This window comes from Bison bison, unplaced genomic scaffold (assembly GCF_000754665.1).
Source record: "Bison bison bison isolate TAMUID 2011002044 unplaced genomic scaffold, Bison_UMD1.0 scf7180017864230, whole genome shotgun sequence".
In the NCBI taxonomy this organism is placed as follows: Eukaryota; Metazoa; Chordata; class Mammalia; order Artiodactyla; family Bovidae; genus Bison; species Bison bison.
This window is the reverse complement of record NW_011494802.1, coordinates 876,405-878,161: the sequence shown is the minus strand read 5'-3', so window position 1 is coordinate 878,161 and position 1,757 is coordinate 876,405. Positions and strand designations below refer to the sequence as shown.

Here is a 1,757-nt window from a genome sequence, read left to right as displayed (position 1 = left end):
GCGGGAGTGGGGGGCGGGGCGGGGGAGCCGAGGAGGAATGCAGACCCCGGCCCTGGAGAGAGTCAGAGCCCGCGGGACCCCTTCCTCGCCCCATAGCCACCTCTCACCTGCACCCCCCGAGGCCCTGCCACCGCCACCGCCCGACGCGCCACGCAGAGCCCGGCGGCCAGCACCACTGCCGCTGCCATCTTTCCCTCGGCCGCGGGAACCTCCCACCTGGGCCAGCAACTCGAGCTCTGCAGCCTGTTGAGGTGGGGCGGCGGGGAGCCGGCGAGCGACTGCTATTGGCTCTGGCCGAGGCCGGAAGCGAACTCCGTCATCCCATTGGGTAGCGTTTCTGGGCCCGGCACTCCACTGGCTCCGCCGCCACGGTCGTTGCGGAATCTTTTCATCCCATTGGCTTCTTGTGCCAACTCGAGGGTGAATTTTTTACTCCATTGGCTTCGTCCTCTAGTCAGAGTGAAAGTTCCTATACCATTGGGTCCCCTCACTAGTTTTCGCTGTGAGATAGTTTCTCACTCTATTGGAAGGACTGAGCCACCTGGAGGTGGGATTTTCCTCCAATTGGCTCTCAACACAAAGTCGGCCCGTCTTAGGCTGCGGCTCCCGAGTAGTGGGGTTTTCTCCTTATTGACACCGCCTAGTCGGGTCGGGCCCCTATTGGTGGGCTGAGAGGAAGGGGGCAGTGCTCCGTCACCTGCCGCGCAGAAGCTCATTGGCCAGTAGGAGGGCGGGGTTTGGAGAGGTGGCCACTTGGCGCTTATTGGCCCCAGGACACTAGTACGGGGAAGTTCCAGACCGCCGGAGTACCGGGGAAAGAACCGGGTGGGGGACGCCCGGCGAATAGGGCTGAAAGTGAATAGGGACGTGAAAGAAAAGAAAGTGAAGTCACTCAGTCGTGTCCAACTCTTTGTGACCCCATGGATTGTAACCTACCAGGCTCCTCTGTCCATGGGATTTTCCAGGCAATAGTACTGGAGTGGATTGCCATTTCCTTCTCCAGGGGATCTTCCCGACCCAGGGATCGAACCCAGGTCTCCCGCATTGTAGACGTTTTAGTTCGCTGATTCCTAGAATGTCCACTTTCACTCTTGCCATTTCCTGTTTGACTACTTCCAATTTGCCTTGATTCATGGACCTGACATTCCAGGTTCGTATGTAGGGACGTGATCTTTTTTTAACTGGTGGGATAATTACCCAGAATTTCCCCCACAAACAGTTTCAGCCTCTTGACCATTTCAAAGGTGTTTACTTACTCGTCTGAGGGCAATTCCTCCTTAGTTTATGTGCTTGTTCACTCCAAGACTAAAAGTTCTGCAGTTTGTTTTCAGGGCGGTTTTGCATTTTTCTTTCTTTCTTTTTTTAACGGGAGGGGCAGGAGTGTCCTGTTGCACGACTAATAAGCAAAGGACTATGTGTCCAATGTCCTTTCCTGTTCAGAATAAGTGGTCCACATCCTGACAGAATGTGGTCCACTGGAGAAGGGAATGGCAAACCACTTCAGGATTCTTGCCTTGAGAACCCCATGAACAGTATGAAAAGACAAAATGATAGGATACTGAAAGAGGAACTCCCCAGGTCAGTAGGTGCCCAATATGCTACTGGAGATCAGTGGAAAAATAACTCCAGAAAGAATGAAGGGATGGAGCCAAAGCAAAAACAATACCCAATTGTGGATGTGACTGGTGATAGAAGCAAGGTCCAATGCTGTAAAGAGCAATATTGCATAGGAACCTGGAATGTCGGGTCCATGAATC

The 1,757-nt window shown here is 53.8% G+C and overlaps 1 protein-coding gene across 1 annotated transcript in view; it reads right to left on the bottom strand.

Annotated features, from left to right (window-relative positions):
- Positions 1-263, bottom strand: part of HINT2 (histidine triad nucleotide binding protein 2) — a 2,097-nt gene extending 1,834 nt beyond the window's left edge. The window contains exon 1 of the mRNA XM_010846066.1: positions 108-263. Coding sequence (XP_010844368.1) covers positions 108-188 — 81 coding nt within the window. The 5' untranslated portion in view covers positions 189-263. The remainder of the gene's footprint in view (positions 1-107) is intronic.
- Positions 264-1,757: the final 1,494 nt, after the last annotated feature.